This window comes from Nanorana parkeri, unplaced genomic scaffold, assembly GCF_000935625.1.
Source record: "Nanorana parkeri isolate BGI_ZX_2015 unplaced genomic scaffold, ASM93562v1 scaffold1225, whole genome shotgun sequence".
Lineage (NCBI taxonomy): Eukaryota > Metazoa > Chordata > Amphibia > Anura > Dicroglossidae > Nanorana > Nanorana parkeri.
The window spans coordinates 252,786-270,529 of NW_017307493.1; the positions used below are offsets into that span (position 1 = coordinate 252,786).

Consider the following 17,744-nt stretch of genomic DNA (forward strand, 5'->3'; position numbering starts at 1 on the left):
TATATATATATATATATGGGATAATATTCCTCTCCTCAAAGAGGGAGTGTCTCTCTGAGATTTAAATGCATTGAGGTTTACAATGCTGCACTAAGTACTTCCTCTTCCTTTTCCTCTCTCGTTTTTACTTTTTTTTCTTCTTCCCCGCTTTCTTCCCTCCTGCCTCTCTTTCTTACCACCTGCTACCTGCTCGTCCATCTCATGTCCTACCCTATTATTCTTCCCCTATCTTCTATTTGCCTTTCCTATTTTTCCCTCAACGCCCCCTTCTCTCGTCCGCCCCCCACCACCTGTGTTTCTATCCCCAGGGCGCTGCACACCTCTCCTCAAGGCGGGTGAATGTCTTCAATTACGCTCTGTTCACCCAACACTAGCGACCTAAATGAACCTTCCAACAATCACCAATACTGTATGGCTTTTACTAATAAAAAGGTTAGAAATGCTTTTTTTAGGTGACAAACGGAAAAAAAGACACAGCGCTCTCTTGGGAGTGTGGGGTCTGTGTAGGTGCAATCGATCAGGATTGCTGCTCTAAGAACAGGGGGAGAAACCTGTGAACATGGAAAAGATGCAATAAGAGCGCAAATCCTGGGAGTGCGGAGGGTGTAGGGACAATCAGTGTCTATGTGTGACGGGTGGAGAGAACAAAAAGTCAAAAAAGTCACTTACCTTTCCATTTGAGCTTGAGAAAGAGGATCTCCTTGAAACGCGTCGCTCCTTCACTACCGTTCCGTGCACGTTCTTCCCCAGCCTTCTGTCACTTTCACTCCATCACGTCCCAAGAACACCGCGATCAAGACCATAGGCATCTTCTTCACTAGCCCCTTGGCACACACAGCATTCAGTTCAGACTGGTTCTTCATTCACCCCTTCACTTGCCGGGAGACACCGAATATGTCTCGCATCGCTAATACTTCGGAAGGGCCCTCCTTGTCAGGACCTTCGGCCCCTCAAGTAAGTTCCTAATCCTTTGTTTTTTTACTTTTTGTTCTCTCCACCCGTCACACATAGGCACTGATTGTCCCTACACCCTCCACAATCCCAGGATTTGCACTCTTTTTTTTAGGAGACACAGTTCCAAACAGATCACACACCCAAAATCAACAACACTATCTGATCGATGTGTGACAGATTTATCATGCTAAAGATAAGGGCTATACGTGCTACGCTTCAGCCAATCGTACACCCACATTGAAGTTTTCCTCATTAGCGAATATACCCTAACATTTTATCCAACTAACTTCATTGTCTATAATTTGTGGTCTGACCATGTCCCTTAATACCTGATCCTCACCTTACTAGAACTTGCTAAGCAGGCATAGACCTGGAAATTACATGGCAATCTCTTGAACAATCTGTGCACCTCAGATATATCTCAGACTCCTTGTCTTCTCAGTGGAAAGTTCCTTAATGCATCCTGTGGGGATTTATCAAACGTGGCACTAAGCTAAAATAAAAAAATTCTGACTGTCCCAAATAAATGATTTAAACCGGATTGTTAGTCCAGAAACCTCTCACAAGAAAAGACAGAATCAAGACAGATACACTCCTTTGACTGTCCCAAATAAATGATTTAAACCGGATTGTTAGTCCAGAAACCTCTCACAAGAAAAGACAGAATCAAGACAGATACACTCCTCCAACTGTCAGATAGTAAACAGGCTTACGCAATACTATAAATTCTGAACACATACCTAAGAGGCTGTACCTGTAAACTCTTTAATGATTAGGGTGATAAACCTGGTAAGCTGCTGGCTGAAGACCTTCAAACTAACAATAGTGCAGTCTCTATTCCGTTGCTAAAAGATGATAAAAGGCCACACTATGCACAATCCTAAATTAACCATCTCTTTCCCTTCTGCTATGAAAGGACATTATAGGAATATATCAACTTCTTTTTCCTCTAAGATGAAAGACTATGTGGACAAAACTGTCCTCTCCGCTTTTTCTTTCTAATAGAGGACAGGTTAAATACACAATATCCTCCCTGACGACCCAGTTGTTTGTTGATCTTGCATTCCCTCCTGCTTTATCCCATTCTCACTTTCTAATGTGGGGATAAAGGCAAAAAGTTTTGAATTAACTTTACTCATTCACAAATGGGGGCGGCATCTGGGTGCCCCCTTAATTATAGGGGTACCCCGATGCAAATAAGCCCCCCTGCCCGCAGACCCCCACAACCACCGGGTCATGTTTGTGGGGAAGAGGCCCTTGTACCCATCGGCATGGGGACACCCTCCCAGTGCCGAGGGCACGTGGCCTGGTAAGGAGCGTTGGCGCTCGAACGCACCCCCCCCCCCTTTCCTGCCTGGCCTGCGCTCGGATCAAGGGTCTGGTAGGAGTTTTTTTTTGGGGGGGGACCCCATGTTTACCCCCCCCCCATTGTTGGGGGTGGGGTTCCCCCTTAAAATTCCTACCAGACCTAAAGGGTCTGGTATGGTTTTTGGGGGGAACCCCACACACTTTTTTCTTCACTTGGAGGGGTCCCTCCTAACATTCCTACCAGACCTAAAGGGCCTGGTAACAATTGGGGGGGAACCTCACACTTTTTTTTCCTCTTCTGCAGACTTTTTTTTAGGGCTGCGGAAATTAATGATTAATTACTCGATTAATCGTTAATATTTTTGATCAATTAAAATTCTTTTGATCAGTAATTAAAACTCTCACCTCTCCGCCGGCTTCCTGGTCTTTCGGCAGTCCCGTCGCAGATCCGGTGACGTCCATGTCCGTGACATCATCGGACTCCTCCCCCCTTCCCTTCGTTAGCCGACGGAGCCACTTGTGCCGGTGATCTGTCGATACTGAGAACTTATCGAGTTCTGTGACCGCCTGACTTCCGGTTTCGTTACAGCTAAAAGGTTTGCCCAAGAAACTTGTTCTGCACGAGCGCCAGCCAAGGCATTGGCCTATACACATACAGCACAGCCATGAAGTAATAAAATGAACTAGGATCACACTAATCCAGCACATTATTATTCTGAGTTGCCCCACTCAAGCGGCGGCCATATTGACTGGGGCGCGTGAGATTAATAACGTGCTGGATTAGTTTGATCCTAGTTCATTTGATTACTTCATTGATGTGCTGTATGTGTATAGGCCAATGTAATTGGATCTGTATGTGCGTTATAATTAATCGAAATTAATCGATAAAAAAATTTGATTAATCGAACACGGAAATTTTAATCAGTACCAGCCCTATTTTTTTTCTTTTGTCTAATGTCACTTTGCTGCAACGAATATTCATCCAGAAATGAAAATTCGTACAGACTACCGCTAACGAATTTCTTCCAAATCTGAAACGAATTGACTTTCGGACCTATTTCCTTAGCTAAATCCAGGTAGTGACTTTTTTTTTGGCAAGGCTGTGTACATGTTACTTTGATGCTCAGCTTTATCTAGTGACCATGATGCAGTATTGTCCCCATTGGGAATCTTTGGGATGTGCTGGAGAAAACTTTACACAGTGGTCTGACTGTTCCTGTGCCATAATCAAAGCTAAAGGCGGTCCAACAAAATATTAGAGTGTGTGACTTATTTTTGGCCAGTGATCCTCTGCTTCATCTAGTGTCCATAATGCGGTATTGTCTCCACTGAAGAACAATCGACAAGAAGAGAAAAGACACTAAGAACATTAATTTTTCGCCCCATTCTCATAATGCCAGTTAACTCGCTGAGAATGAATGTACGTGAAGGTTCACTGGACGAATGAGTTATGTGATTTTTTAAAAATAAATAGACCCTTAAGGGCCAGTTCACACCAATTGCGGTGCATACCAGAGCAGTAGCTGCTGGAACGCACAGCAATCGCACACTAAACTCCCCCCTTCGTTCTGGGGCAGAAGGGGGCGTGGCGGTGCATTTAAGTCAATGGCACTGCAGCCATGCCCCCCGCAGTGTGATCGAACGCACAGCAAAACATTGCCTGCGGTCCGGTCCACTTGTGGTGGGGGGCGTGGTGATTTCAATACACCACCACGCCCCCTCCTGCCCCAGAACGAAAGGGGGAGTTCAGTGTGTGATTGCTGTACGTTCTAGCAGCTACCGCTCCGAAACGCACCGCAATTGGTGTGAACTGGCCCTAAGGCGTCATTCACACTGGCCGTACAGATCTGTGCGGCGTGCATGCCTATAAACAGCCCATCCTGGTTGGGACATATGCTGCGTGTGATTGCGCTCAGCAGCCTGTTCTTCCCTATGGGAGGACACGGCTGTGCGATGTCATCCGTGTGGATGTATCCTGTCTGCGTCAAAGTGCGGACACCCCTACCCGGATGTGCAGTTCGTACAGCCGCGTCCTCCCATAGGGAAGAACAGGTTGCTGCGCGCAATAACATGTCCCTGCCGGGATCGGCTGTTTACAGACGTGCACGTCCCAGCGAATCATGTGAATGAGGCCTTATGCAGACCGACTTATCAGAACAATCAGTGTAATACTAGCAGTATACCTCCGCACCACCAGGTGGCGCTGTACTACGTGTATGCAGTGACCGATCGAGAAATGACGTATGAGTGACAGCTGATGGCAGCTTCCTTGGTACACGTGGGTGGAGATGTCGCTGGATGCAGGGCAGTGTGCCCAATTCTACCAGGACCTGGGGCTCAGATCAGTCAGTCTAGTGGCATTAAAGCTCGAGGAGTATGCAAAGTGAGTAATGGTGAGCTAGTGCTGTATAGCATCAATGATTGTTTACCCTGCAGAACTGACCGTGTTACACCTATAAGCTTAGCCACTGCTTGTAATGCAGAGGTGCATAGTCAATGATACCATCTAGAAGACGATCAGCAGGACTTACTACAGATCATGAAAATAGGTTATATTTAGACTAAAGCAGTAAAATAGCACAAAGATCAGTGGGGAAAGTGCAGCAAGCCATGTTACCCATCATATTTCAGCTTCCTGGAGTGGAATCAGATCTATGGAAAAATGTGGGTTACAGCACTTATTAAAGTGGAGTCTGAAAATAAAAAATTGCTTTTAGCAATTTTGTGTACCCGAGGAACATGTGCAGTGCAGTGTACACTCCTGCACAGTTCCCATAATCTGTGAGATGCTGAGAATAGATCTGGGTACTGGGATAAGTATGCTTGTCATATTTGCACGCTATCGCAAGAACCTGCCCACTTTGCAGGTAGTAATGTTCTGCTTTAAAGGAGAACTATGAGGTGAGTGCTTTTCACTCACCTCATAGTTCTAGCTGACCTGGGACAATGAGACTGTCACAGGACAGCTCAGTAGATCGAGAGGTGAGCGAACACATACCAGCGTTCGCTCACCTCTCGATCCTGTCACGGCTCTCTGCCGTGAACGGGGAGGGGCTGGATTCTCCGATCCGCCAGCGCTGACTGGTGGAACGGACAGGGGAGGGGACGGGTACAGCTGGCTCTGCCTCTAGATAGGCAGAGCCAGCTGTCAGTCACGCAGCTGGGCGGATCCCGGCACAATTGTCGGGATCCGCTTCAGCTGCGGCGTCTCATTATACCGCGAACTACAGCTTGCGGTATACTGATCCTAGGGTGACGGGAGGACGCTAGTTTGTGTCCTCCCGTTACCCTAAGGAGAACTATGGGGAAAAGCCTTAACCCCATAGTTCTCCTTTTTAAGGAAGAATTTTGGAAAGATTTCATAGCTGAAGTCTGAGATTAACAAATATTATCTAAATGTATTATGTATTCCTTCCAGATCTGTGCAGTTTGCAGTGATCCAGTTTGAAACTTTGTCTCTGTACAGGACCTTCCTGTAACAAAGACCAGTCACTGCTGCTCTCTCTCTCTCCTTGTACAGGTTGACAGGTCTTGTATTCGCCCCCTTCTCTTGTTTTCTCCTGGCAGCCCATAGTTGGTGGGTCTGCTGGGCCGTCCCACAGCTCTGCTCTCTGTATAGGCTATGTACAGGAGGGTGATGATGTCACTGCTACTTTATAAGATAATATCTGGGTTTGCAAAAGTTTTTAGTGCACACAACGTGGATTTATATCATGCGTGACTATTGAGAAAAATGTGAATATATTGGTTCAATACGGAGTTCAGCTTTAACCAACAGCACAAATGATTGTGTTTTGTCTCTGCTGAGTCTATAACTTTAATGATTTTGGTCTACAGGCATGTGACCACTAACCCTTCATGCTGTTCCTTTTCTCTCGGGGGGTGGAGATTGCAAAGAAGATTGACTGAGGGAGGAGCAGAGGAGCTGTATCAGCTGGATAGGGAACATATCTGTCGGAGTTCGAATAACACAACAAAGAAGATTGCTACGAGCACACAATATATGCATAAGCACAGCTTCTGGGTAGCGACCATGCTGGGGAAATCTGCCATTTCAACAGTGGCTAAATAATAATAGTGTGGTCAGACTGGGGCCAGAAAGAAATAGTATGATCAGGGAAATGGTAGGATCAGCGATTCATTGCTTTTGCCATCCCTAAGCCAGGGGTGAACAATTAATGTGGAGTTCAGGAGCCAGCCTGTCTAATCCAGGAACCAGCAGAATTTCCTCCTGATCCAGAGGCAGCTGGAGGAGTTTAGATTGCTCTTAATTTTGGGTTCTGGTACCAGTGGTTACTAGGAAAGAAATGAGAGGGACTCCCATTTACAGTTTAGAAAGTAAACCGGTTCTAATCTCTCCTTGCTCATGTTAGAACTAAAAAGAAAAGGTTTGGCTGGAGTTATACTTTAAATTTGTTTTACAGTAAATTCTGCACAGTTTGCACTATTCTGCATTAGTTCTCCAGACCAATCATTATTAATCAACTTCTTTTCCAGGGCTTCAGCAAAGCGCTGCAAAGAAAAGCATTTGGATGAAGCTAACCATGAACTGGAAGGTACAGAGCAGGCTTTGGAACACCTCAGTGAAGAACATTTCCTTCCATTACTCTCCTGTATCCTTGCCTGTCAGATGGATTCTTGCAACAGCTCCAGCTTATTCTTGAGGCTTGAGAAGGTGAAACTCCAAGTTATGTCATTCAAACAACACGTAAAAGGAAAAGCACATATATAAAATGTCAGTGGGCATGTTAAAGTGACACTAAACGGTGGCTACTTTACAACACACACAGGGTCCATGGGGAACTAAAGTAGCCACCCTCCAGAAGGAAGGACAGTGTCAGCACCAATTCAGAGATGATTGGAGGATCCACAGCCAAATACAACTACATTTTTGTTAATGGGGTACTTAAATGTATTTTTAAGGTTTACTCCTGGGTTTAGCGTCACTTTAACCACTTGCCGTCCGCCAACAGTGCACGGTCAGACAGCTCCCGGCAGGATCACGTATATACACGTAATTTTTTTTTCCTGCGGGCAGGCAGAATCCCACTGGGAGATCTAAAGCCAAGCGATCAGTTGAGTGAGAGGAGAGGAGACGTGACAACCACTTCAAATAATATCCAGCACATTTTAGCAGAAATTTATGAAGAAAGATTATTTATGTGCAATGTTTCAAAGCTTAACATAGGGAAGACAGGTTATTTTTTAAAATTTCGGTAATGTTTCCTTTATATAGTAAAAAATAAAAACCCCAGTGGTAGTTAAATACCACCAAACGAAAGCTCTATCCGTACTCCCAAAAAATTATATAAAATTAATTATGATACAGCTTTTCATGACTGAATAATTGTCAAATTGCTGCAGCGCTGAATACTGAAAAATGGCCTGGGCAGAAAGGGGGTTTAACGCCCTGGTCATCAAGTGGTTAAAGGGAACCTGTGGCCAGCCTATAAACATTCAAGTATTAACCCCTTCGTGACTGACGACGTACAGTGTACGTCGCCAGCATCGGGGCTGTTTAAACGGACAGCCGGGACTCTGTTTAAACTTGTAAAGCCGACTGTCAGCTTTACAACAAAAGTGATTCTGGCGACTTACCTGTCGCCAGATCGCTTCTGTGTCCCGTAGAAGGGCAACCCCCCCCTGCCAGACACCGCCGCCGTGCGTCCCGGGCTCCGTTGCCCCTCCTACGGGCCCAGGACCGGTGTCCGCGGGGAGCTGGGGAGGAGATCGACGAACTTCCGTTCATTGATCTCCTCCCCGTTCTATCGGACCGCGAGCGATGCAGATTGCATCACTTCTGGTCCCTGGGCTGTCAGTTCTGGGCTCCTGCAGCCCAGCTATAAGCTATTGAAGTGCGATCTGCACTTCAATAGCTTATTTCCAGTGTAAAGGTGACACTGGGGGTCTTTTGGACCCCCAGCATCACCTTAAAGAGGACCTGTCACCACCATCTGCTATTACATGGGGGGGCTTGTAAGATTAAATAAAGCTCTTACTGATCTCTGTAACTGCAGGCACGGTGGAGCAATTCATCTTTAGTCATTGTCTAGTTCAGCTCAGCATTTGATTTCATGGTGGGGGACATCTGACTCCTCTATCACTGACAAACCTTATACATTTCTGACCTTGCATGTGCTCTGTTTTTTTTCCAGTTAGTATTGAAGATGTCACAAATAAGACCATGTCTGGTAAGACAGCAGAGAAAACGGTTGCTGATTACCATTTTGGAGAATAAAGAGGTGAGGCACTGGAGGTGAGCAAAATTGTGTGAACTCAGGGACCAAATTTTACATTGTGCACATTTTGTTTCTTGCATTATGTGTACTTTTTTTTAGTGTTGGATAGAATAATGAGGGGTTAGCACCCCTGTGTTTTGTTTTTTTTTTTGCAGTCTGTGTCCTTATTAGGGATATACAATATTTGTCCCGGTAACCACCATCATCAGGACAGAAGGTGCGGGAGAATCCAACATTTTGAGTTGCCACCAGAACATAAAGGAATAGAGGAGAATCCAACACTTACAGTGTCAGCTGTGTCAGAGGGGTTTTCCACTACATTGGAGGGATTTCCCTCACACTTCCTGATGTTTCTATAGGACAGGAAGTTAAGGAAAATCTCCTCAATGTGACACAGATGGAAAAAAACCTGATAGGGGTTTATACCATTCCCTACTGTACTGACATTTTTTGGGGGCTTTAGTTATATTTTAATTAAAAATACAAGCACAAACGTAAATATATTTAATATGTTTGCTACTACAGTATCCTGTTTTATGTTCTATACTAAAAACATCTGAAACTGTCTTTATATCATTAATCACAGGTGCTACATGTCCGAGATCTACAGGCAGGTACTTGTTCCTATTTCCCTAAAGAATGAATGTTGTGTTTGTTATTCTGGTATCATCCAACCTAGCTTTCCTTTAGGACAGGGTTAGGCAACCTCCAAATTCCAGCTGTGGCAAAACTACAAATCCCATCATGCCTCTGGGTGTCATGCCTGTGGCTCTCAGTCTTGCAATGCTTAATGGGACTTGTAGTTCCACAACAGCTGGAGTGCCAAGGTTGCCTACCCCCACTTTAGTATTTAAATTCACTGTAAAGTTTACATGATGTATGCATGTCATTCATCTTATTCTATATGTTTTCTTTCTTTTCTTTTCTTCAGTTTGTATGTATTTGGAAGGAAGCCAATCAGGACGGACATATTTTACCCAGCACCTACCTGCCTTACTTACAAAAGTCTCTGGGACTTTGTCTGCAGTGGTTCAAGATCATGTGTCACAGGGTTCCGAACATCCTCATCTAGCAGTCAAAGTAAGATTATGAGGATCTGGTACATTACCTTTTTCTATAGAAGGGTGGCCTTTTCTAGCTGTTGATGAGCATCAGAACACACAACTGCACATACACCTTAAAAGCCAACTATTGGTTGCTCTTTATATTTGAAATCTACCATTTGAAATCATTCTGTTTATATATGTTCCAAAAAACCTATTGATCCTGCCAGAAATCATGTGAACTGGTAATTTCCTGTGCTTTCTACCTCTGTTGGCTGTTATCAGTTACCATTGTTCCCAGTCTCTCTGTGAACTACAGCACTCCTCCCTCTGTTATGCAGAGGAGGAGAAACAGTAAGATGGATAAGCGTCATTGCCCTAGGACAGAATGCGGCAGGATCACCAGGTAAAAAATAAAGTGAATAGAAAAGACATGTAACGTAGCCACCTCATTAAAGGACTACTAAGCTGCAATATATATTCAGTTTTTAATTAGGTATTCTAAACTTTATATGTATTTTTCCTCTCTAAGATACCATTTGACATCTTACTTACTTAGTCTGGTTGAAAAAGACACAAGTTCATAGAGTTCACCCTAAAGTCTACCTTTTTTTTTTTAATGTTTTAGAAAAACCTGACAGCACTGTAAATGGGGAAACAATGTGATAACTCTTTCATCCAGTTTAATATTAGACCTATTTTTCATGTTTCTATTTGTTTTTTGTGCTTTCTTCTAGTTGTGCCTTCAGCTGTTCAGGGAAGTAGCGGAGAGGATTAGTCCATTCATTTGGGGTTCTGCTTGTGTCCCGAACCCCCTTGAAAGCATTCTGGAATCTCTTCTGTGTATAATTACAAACCAGGTAATTAATATTGTTGGCAGACATGCAGCTGTAGTTCTTTTCAAATATGAATTCTGTTCACAACCAGAAATTACTTGGGAATGCCCTGAGGTTTGTTGGTGATCTATAATGAAGACTGCACTCTAAATGAGCATAGCTTAGGCAGAGGAATAGATTTGCATGTTGTGTGATGTGTAAAGCAGATATTAAAGACAAATCCATGCAGCTCTGTAATCAATACACTGTATGTAAAGTCAAAAGTTGTTTTTTTTAAGTTTTGGATAGACACTCTGTCAAGTTTTTCTTTCATTCTGTGTCTTTGCTGGGGGGATTTACCCTCTCTATTTGTCCCCAAGACAGTAAGCAAGGAAAAAAATCTGAAATGTTACAATTGTCATCAGACAAGTAATGAGGGGAAATCTTCCAATGTGATAACTGTTTAAGATAAACATTCCCCTCACTTTGAAGTGATTTCCTTTCACTTCCTGTTTCCTCTCCAGGACAGAAAGGGAATGGAAATCTCTGCAGCAGGACACATACAGCAGAACATAACCTGATATGGGTTTTAACCCTTCCCTACTCCCCCCAAAACAAAAAAAAGGTTTTGGCTATACATACACTTTAATGCATAACTATGTGTATTTTTAGTGTAAGTACCGGATTCATTTTAAATTGGCCTACTGTACACCAGAGCTTAGGGAGAGAGCAAAAGCAGCACATAAAGCCAAATGGCTATGCTGCAGTACTAGGAACATAGTGACCGAAAGAGAGAGCAGGGAGACAGAGGGATGAGCTAATCACTGTGCTGCCTCTCCTTCACTGTCCATTCCCACAGTGGGGATGGAAAGTGAAATTGTAGCCGAGAAGGGTCAGGTCCCTTTCTCTGCCAGGGTGGACTATGCTTGGTGTCAGCATTGTGTAAATCTTAAGATTGGATGGATACAGGAATCATTCAGACAAGCAGAGAGTGAATGCAGGAATCACTCAGACAATAAATCTCCTGCTGCGGAGATTTCCCTTCACTTCCTGTCCTGGAGAGGCAACAGAATGTGAGAGGAAATCTCTTTAAAATGAGGGGATTGTTTATCTTAAACAGTTGTCGCATTGGAATACTTCCCCTCACTTGCTTGTCTGATGACAATTGTAAAGTTTCAGATTTGTCCTTGTTTTCTGTCTTGGGGACAATAGAGAGGGTAAATTTACCCCAGCAGAGACACAGAATGAAAGAAAAACTTGCATATCCTTTGGCAGGCAAAACAGCCAACAAATATGCATTATATATGAGATTTTAACTACAAATGGACTTCATTTTGAAAGTATAGCTCCACTCAAAACACAGCAATAACAATGGCTGAAGAGAATTTCCACAGAACATATAAGTGGTGGTGGAGATGGCAGCAGGGAACTGAAGATGGAACCAACATCGCTGGAGAAGGGAACAGACCTGTAAGTTGTGTGCCAAAATGTGCAAGTATGTTGTGCACATTATGGTAAAAAACCCACCCAGGATACAGGGGTTTCCTACCACTTGACTGCATGTTTAACAGACTAACTAGTCATAGGCAGTTGTATGAATATGCTTTACGATAATCTCTAACTTTGTTTATATTTCTAATGCTGATTTGCTACCTTTCTCCATTTCTAGAAGTTTAGTCGAGATGTCAGACTGTTGGCAGGCACAGCTGTGGCCTCTCTAGCAAATACAGGACCAGTGGTGGAGTCTGCCGCCCAGGCTGCCATGAACCTTATACAGCAGATGACAAGTGGTGAGTAAGTCATAATAGTACATGGTTTTCTTTTTACCATTTTAAATCACAGGTAAGTCAGGTGGAGTAAGCTGGTATTGGCACCACTGCATTTTAAGCTTCACCTTTCTGACCTTTCATGATTTTAACCATCTTTTTGTGGCCTGGTTATTACTTGGCCTAGTTTTCTGACTACGCTTCAACACCACTTGCCTTCGCCTGAATCCGGTCACAACTTTGTTTTATAATTTCTGCTTCACCTGATCCTTTCTGTACTGTCAGCTGCCACCAGTAAGAGCTTTAACCTGGGAGTTGTACTCCAGCCAAACTCACCCCCGATTATTAAAGACTCTTGTGAAATCTAGGCCTAGTTCTCGACTGTAGTGTCAAACCTGCGTTTATATGCCTTTAGAGTACATTTCTAAACGCACACTGTACATGCATGTTATTGATTTCCAATGATATCATTCCGACTTTGCAGTTACCTGCATTTCTTTTTAGTTGCTTTTAGAATAAGTAGAATTTGGTGCATCCAGGGTCTGAGTTGAAACTCTAAGCGCGGCTTTAGGCAGGAACATCTAAACTCAGGGAAAAGTGATGTGGGAATCATTTAAGTTGGGTATATTTCTAAACACAGCTAAACACAGGAGTGTCAGTGTGATTGAGGTCTTAGAGCCTTCATCTCAGTTAGAGCGGTCTGCCACCAGCTGGAGAGTATGCCTGCTTTGCACAGATCTGCAACCTGCACACTCCAGTCCTTGCTTTTTCTGCAGAGATCCTAAACCTATATTTTCAAGTCCCTGCTTGCCTCCCTGCATCCAGTCCCAACTTTGCCTGAACAGATCCTGAACCTACATTTTAGTCCCTGCATGTCTGCATGATTCCTGCATACAGTCCCTGTTTTATCTGTGCAGATCCTGATGCTTTGTGTCAGTCAGTGTTCTCTCTCTGTGGACCCCGGACACCTGTTTCTGCTCTTAACATTCATTCCAGTAAACAGATTCCTATATTTTGCACTCTAGAGATGCCAAAGCCCCCAAATGTGGGCAGCAGTCCTCTACTGCATGACAATACATAACCTTGAGTTTGTTGTTTGTAAAAGAAAGTGTGCATTGGATGAATAACATCCTAATTTAAGTAATATTCTGTAGAGCTGTTCCCTCAGGCTGTAATATAAAAGCACATTTTTCTCTTTATTAGTGCTTAGTTTGTATTTTCACCACAATATATTTCAGTGAAGCTGGCCATACACTGGTAGATTTTTTTTTTTTACAGTCATTTATATACAGGGCTTGAAACATTCAAGGGCGTCTCACCAGTTAGTCAAAAATGTCACCAATCAGCATGACCGGACTATAGCCTTGCAATTTATGTTAACAAATTTAAACTAGGCACTTATTCACTTATTTCTACGTAACAATACTTCCCTCCAGGTGTCTCGTCTGTCTCTGGCGACCAATGGGCCTAAGATGGCTGCCGCTCCGTGTCACCCTGCTGACAGAATAAGCAAGATGCGCAGTGGGCCTTCCCGCTATGCTAGTAATAAACGTAGCTTGCAGGGGTGTGGAAATAAAAAAAAAAAAAACTACTTGTCCAAGGGCTAAAGCGGGGCCCCCATCTACTTGTCATTAATGACAATCTACTTGTCCCAATACAAAAAAATAGTTTTAATCAAAACTAGCGATGCACCAATACAGTTTTTTTTGGTATCGAGTACGAGTAGCGATATTTTGCTTTCGGTACTCGCCGATACCGGTGCTTCCGCTGGCATGGGGCCGGCTTCCCAGGTAATCAGGAAGCCGTGTAGCGGGTAATGACATTCCGCCCGGCTTCATGATTGTCAGGGAAGCTGGATCCCTGTTGTTTGGCCTGCTTGATTGTGATTGGCCGGGAAACAGGCTTTCCAGCCAATAATGCCTATATGCAGACTCGATGCTGATTGGCTGGGAAGCCGGCTGGGAAGCCGGCTTGTCAGCCAATTGGGAAGCCAGGTAGCGAGTAATGCCGGCTTCCCAGCCAATCAGCAAGAAGCCGGCCAATCGGGAAACCAGGAGGAGGGTCATTACTTGCCTCCCGGCTTCCTGATTGCGCGGGAAGCTGGCTCCATGTTCCCCTACGGCACTGCTGGTCAGAGCATTTGGGCGAGCACTGATGCTGGTATCGGTGCATCCCTAATCAAAACCGTATTTGACGGTGCTAAATAGCGCTTCTCACTGGTCAGCGCAGTCACCAGTGAGGGGTTGGTTTTAAAAAAAAAAAAAAATTATTTATTACTTTTATCTTTGAATTTTTTTTTATATTTGTAACTTTTTTTTCCACTTAATTTTGTTCCTATCACATAGGAGCTTACAAGTTTGGAGGCGACAGGTTCTCTTTATGGAACCTGCCCTCCAACACAGAACAGATGTTCTGTGCAGTTCTTGACAACTGAGACAGGTGGCGCTGTGATTACAACACCACAGTCTCGCTGATCACGCAGATCAAACGAAGAACGGACGGTCTTCGTCTGCTCTAAGCTCTCTATGGCTGAGCCATTGTGTCGTGGTCCTGGGTCCCCCAGAAGAGCGGACAAACTCGCCGCTGCTTGTTTCATACTGATTCATGTGATCAGATCACTTGTATAAAAACGAGCGGCGGCTCCCCACTGTACATTTAGCTCTGCTTGTCCGAAGCAGGGCTAAATGTGCAAAAAAACTACTCGCCCGGCGCCCGAACCTGCCCGTCCTGGGCATCCGGCGATAGGAATTCCACACTCGTGACTGCTTGTCAGAAACCGCACACTGCGCGTGCTGGTTACTATTTAAACCGGCGCACGCTGTGACTCGTCCGGCACAGGTGTCCTCTTGACCGGAAGAGTTAATTTTCAAGCCCTGTTTAAATAAAACCTTTCCATAGAACATTTGATCATGCCATCGCAGACTTACCAATGGTGTTGGATTTTGAAATGAATGGAGTTTCTTCAACGAAAACCACATTCACTGTTAGAATTTTATTTGTTGAAGAACAATTTTCTAAACTGTTCCATTGATTTTTTTTTTTTCAGAAACAAAATTGATCATCAGTTTGACCCCATTAACTATTAGAAAATCAAATGTTCTGAAAACATGTTTTTTTCCAATGAAATTCTACTGGTATTTGGCTGCTCTACTTACGGAAATATCATGTGTGAAAAGTAAAAATACAGTCCACAAATTCAGCAATACACATTCTTGTGTGTATATGTTAATATCAGCTGTTCACAGAGATGTATTTTGGCCAGTATAGGCATCTGATTATATTCTAGAAAATATTGCATAATGTACTTGCGTTCTGTTTACTTCACAGGCCATGGGGACGTTCAGTTTGAAATGCTACATGTGTCTCTCCCTCATCCTTCAGTGGATGAACTAGGGCTGCTTGCACTGTTACGGGGGCTACTCACTTGTGGTCGTGAAGACCTTCTTACCAGTGTCTTGCCTTCTCCCAGCCAGGTAACAGCATCCTTGTGTCTATTGCCTTATACTTTATAAACCATCATATTTATGGTTCAGTTAAAATAAGTTGGCTTCTTACAGACCACAGACAATTACTTTAAAGGAGAATTATGAGGCGAGTGATTTTCACTCAGCCTCACAATCTGAGCCGACCTGTGACAATGAAACTGTCACAGGTCGGCTCAGTTGATCGGGAAGTGAGCGAACACATACCGACTGTCACTCACGGCTCCTTGCAGGGATTCCCCCCTCCCCTGTTTGATCCTCCAGCGCTGACTGGCGAAACGGACGGGGGAGGGGGCGGGCACAGCCCTCTCAATCCCGCAGCTGGGTGGATCTCGACAGTAATGTCGTGATCCGACCCGGCTCCGGCGTCTCAGTATACCGCAAGCTGTAGCTCGCGGTATACTGAGCTTAGGGTCACGGGAGAACGCTAGTTTGTGTCCTCCCGTGACCCTTGGAACTATGGGGAAAAGCTCTGATCCCGTAGTTCTCTAAGAATACCAGGGTTCTTTTTTTCAATGGTGCTGCTGCTTTTCTATATACACCTAAGAATTTGGGGTTCCGTGTTTATGCTGAAAACAAATATCTATGTGTCATAGGATGTGTATTTCCCCAAGCTGTACTTATCAGCTTCCAAGCCATTCTAATATATAAAGGGGGAAAGTATGGCATATTATTTAGGATGAACTGTTAACATGCTAACCAGGACAGAACCGTAAGAGTGTGGTGCTGAGGAGGAGGCACAAAAAATAGACTGCTGGATATAATATAACAGAACAGTACAGCAGATATGTGCTTTGAGCAGAAGCAGAATTAATGCAGATTCTGCTTTAGAAAATGTATGTCACATACTTAATATATTATCTGTTGAGGGATATTCATAGGGGAACAGGAGCAAGCACTAGTAAATGTAAGTGTCTGGAGTTGATTACATCTCGTTCCGCTCCTAGTATACATTAAATTATGGGGCTGAAACCCATCCAAAGAACGGTACACTTTCAAGAGCTGCACTTCTCTAACCTAAAGGTAGCCATACAACGTGAACTTCAACCAATTCCTGCTGAATTGGCACCGCCTGGTGATTGGAAAATTGACCGAACAGTGATTGCATACCGTCAGATGCTCTTAATGTGTGGGTATACAATGGCCATCAGTACAGATTCCTTTATCGACGCATTAATTTAGCGTGGATGGGGTAATCCAGTGATTTTTCACTCAGTCAGCCCTTGACATTCTAAAAACTAACTGTGGTATTACAAAGAGTAGAACTTTTTAACATGTTAAAAGTAAAGTCCAGTTTAAAAAAAATAAATGCACACATTCATACAAGAAAATAACATGCATTTATCATTTTGTTTGCATTGGAGCCAGTAAAGCATTGCAACTGTGATCAGTGGATGGCAGGTGCAATGCTCTTGCTCCCGTAAATTCTTCCTCCCAAGGTATACACATTCAGTAACCTGGGCGGGAGGAACTGTGAATGGAATACAAGTACAGGGATTTCACCACACTTGTATTCCATTAAGAACTATGGGACTTATATTCTTCCATTCGCAGATCCTGTCAAAGGATCTGTAAATGGATGACTCGACTGTGTGGGCAGAGCCACGCGCAGCCATGCCCTTTTCAAAAATCAACAGCAGCCTACCGGGAGAAGAACCACGCAATTTAGGTAAGGTGGGCACAATGTGGTTAGAGGTTAATTGTGATCATGCTTCATGTTACACCCTGAATATGTTTAACTTGAAATATGGTTTTAACAGTGAACTTTGCCTATAATCTATAATGCTTTAGGCATTGGGATATAAAATACAACTGGACCTTAAAGAAGAACTCGGGGCAAAACTTTTCTTAACCCTTGCAGTGGGGCTACCCTCGCACTGCAAGGGTTTACTTAGACATTTTTGTCTAGGTGCTAAAAGAAAAGTTATACTCACCTGATCTTTCTAACTAGCCAGCTGTCCTGCCTCTCTCCTACTCCACTCCAGCGATGGAATGTCCCTCGGTGTCCTCACGTCCTATACACACTGTATTTGGATGTGATGACTCAAGGATCCTTAGACCGCTGCAGGTGCTCTTAGACTGGTCCCCGCAATCTTCCTTTTTGGGGGGGGGGGGTCGCCACAGCCCGGGCGAGGAT

At 44.0% G+C, this 17,744-nt stretch overlaps 1 protein-coding gene across 1 annotated transcript in view; it reads left to right on the forward strand.

The window, feature by feature from the left end:
* Positions 1 to 4,547: 4,547 nt before the first annotated feature.
* The window catches only part of LOC108797090 (thyroid adenoma-associated protein homolog), a 50,416-nt gene continuing 37,219 nt past the window's right edge, over positions 4,548 to 17,744 (forward strand). Inside the window, exons 1-8 of the mRNA XM_018568655.1 lie at positions 4,548 to 4,645; positions 6,760 to 6,937; positions 8,418 to 8,504; positions 9,088 to 9,115; positions 9,433 to 9,581; positions 10,282 to 10,404; positions 12,029 to 12,149; positions 15,453 to 15,598. Coding sequence (XP_018424157.1) covers positions 4,551 to 4,645; positions 6,760 to 6,937; positions 8,418 to 8,504; positions 9,088 to 9,115; positions 9,433 to 9,581; positions 10,282 to 10,404; positions 12,029 to 12,149; positions 15,453 to 15,598 — 927 coding nt within the window. The 5' untranslated portion in view covers positions 4,548 to 4,550. The remainder of the gene's footprint in view (positions 4,646 to 6,759; positions 6,938 to 8,417; positions 8,505 to 9,087; positions 9,116 to 9,432; positions 9,582 to 10,281; positions 10,405 to 12,028; positions 12,150 to 15,452; positions 15,599 to 17,744) is intronic.